Raw genomic sequence first — 1984 nt, forward strand, 5'->3', positions numbered from 1 at the left:
TCTCATTGCCGTATGTAAATTTATCTGGAATCTCTACAAAAAGAATTATTATGTACTTTGGGAAATATACAGTCCTTATTTTCAATGACTTGGATATACCAAAGATATTTGAATTGTATCCTTCCATCTGAATGGATTATTCTGTAAACAGAATGTCTTTGACCCTTACCTCCAACAGTTGATCTGATGATTTCTGGATATAATGCTAAACATGTTTACTGTCGCTGTTATGCTTTGTTACAGCTCGGACATCGCATTCTTGCAGCAACGACATTGCTTTCAGTTGGCAGTTTGTGGTTGGCTTCAAGAAAAATAGACATGCATCCTGCAGTGAAATCTTTAATCGGAAGTACGCTAGGGATGGCATCATTACAGGTAACAACTTTCTCTGATGTTCATCTATTGTCCAAGTTTCACAACATTTTAAGTTGAAAAATTATTTAACCCTAGTTGAGCATTATCCTTTAGGAAGAGAAACATCATTAACAACATTTTAAGTTGAAAAATTATTTAACCCTAGTTGAGCATTATCCTTTAGGAAGAGAAACATCATTATCCCTTTCCTATGTCCTTTTGTAGAATTCCCCTAGTTGAGCATTATCCTTTAGGAAGAGAAACATCATTATCCCTTTCCTATGTCCTTTTGTAGAATTCTTTCTTTGACTAAAAACGTTGATTTTTCTTCTCTATAAAGACATTGCAAGCACACTATTACAGGAAATTCTTATAAGATCGCCTTTTTGAATCTATAACTTTGTCTTCACTAAGTTATCGACTATTTCAAACCCCTCTTAGAGATTGCTCGCAATACTCAGGATTTCAAACTTACAAGATAAACAGAGTGATGATTTCCTAAAGATTAGTTAGCTCCTTGAACAGTGTTAATCAACTTAATACATTTTGAATAGTTCGTTGACAGTCTGAACTAAGAAAAATCCATCAGAATGTGGTTTAGTTTTTGTTTTTCTATTGGCAAGAGTTTGAGAAGTAAATTTCACTTTCACTAATTTGAAAACTCTCTGGTTTTGCTATTTTGCTACCATCAAGCGTTTGAGAAGTAAATTTCACTTTCATTAGTTGCGAAAATCACTCTCTACTTCTGCCAACTTGTGATTTGTTCCACAATTACAGGTGACCCTGGGTATTTCGACACTTCTATATTACGTTCCAGTTTCTCTTGCCTCAGCCCATCAAGCTGGAGCATTGACTTTGCTGACGCTAATGCTTCTTTTAACTCACACCGTAAGAAAGCCATCTCCGGCAATTCTTAAATCCTTGGCGTCGTCGCCAAAAATCAAAGGAAAATTTAAGATTGTTGAGTGAAAGAAAGAGAAACCCACATTATTTTTGGCTAAGCATGAGCTGAAAGGAGTGCAGCATAACATTTTGAATTGAATTTGTGAAATTCAAATTACTTCTTCCTGCTGCTAAAAAAGTATCGATATTCGTTGGTAATGGAAGATGCACTGTCATAGATGCTAGCACTTCAGGGAAAGATATTTGTTTCGTGGAGAAATTTTTTTGTGGCTCTCGGTGATATTGTTCTTGAAGTAAGTCCCCCAAGGCAATGTTATCTGTACCATTTTGTTTTGTATAGAATCATTTATCTGGGATTCATTAATTTTACCTTTATTCCGAATTGAATACTGTGAGATAATTGTACCATTTATATATTTTTACTGAGTTAATAGACTGCTACCAATCTACTTAAACTGCAATTGAAATGGTTATTTTCTTCAGGGACTGTAGTCTTTGACTCAGTATGAAAGAATTTTTATGCGCTGATATCTCATATGCTTGTAACATAATGGTATTTTTGTCAGTCATTTACTTCCATAGTCCGTATCACCTTCCCGTATTCAAATGTTTTGATCAAATTTCTACTCCTTGACACGGGAATTTCACAATGAACTTGTAGAGATTTCTTAGACTGTGCCAATGAAACCAACTACTGCATTTGGTAGAGGTTGATGATGCAAACAGC

General features: G+C 34.9%; 1 protein-coding gene across 3 annotated transcripts in view; it reads left to right on the plus strand.

Moving 5' to 3' along the window:
* Positions 1 to 1718, plus strand: part of LOC109841424 (cytochrome c oxidase assembly protein COX15-like) — a 7401-nt gene extending 5683 nt beyond the window's left edge. For all 3 annotated transcript variants that reach the window (XM_020410391.1, XM_020410390.1, XM_020410392.1), the window contains 2 exons: positions 244 to 375; positions 1132 to 1718. In XM_020410391.1, coding sequence (XP_020265980.1) covers positions 244 to 375; positions 1132 to 1323 — 324 coding nt within the window. In that variant the 3' untranslated portion in view covers positions 1324 to 1718. The remainder of the gene's footprint in view (positions 1 to 243; positions 376 to 1131) is intronic.

This window comes from Asparagus officinalis, chromosome 5, assembly GCF_001876935.1.
Source record: "Asparagus officinalis chromosome 5, Aspof.V1, whole genome shotgun sequence".
Taxonomy (NCBI): domain Eukaryota; kingdom Viridiplantae; phylum Streptophyta; class Magnoliopsida; order Asparagales; family Asparagaceae; genus Asparagus; species Asparagus officinalis.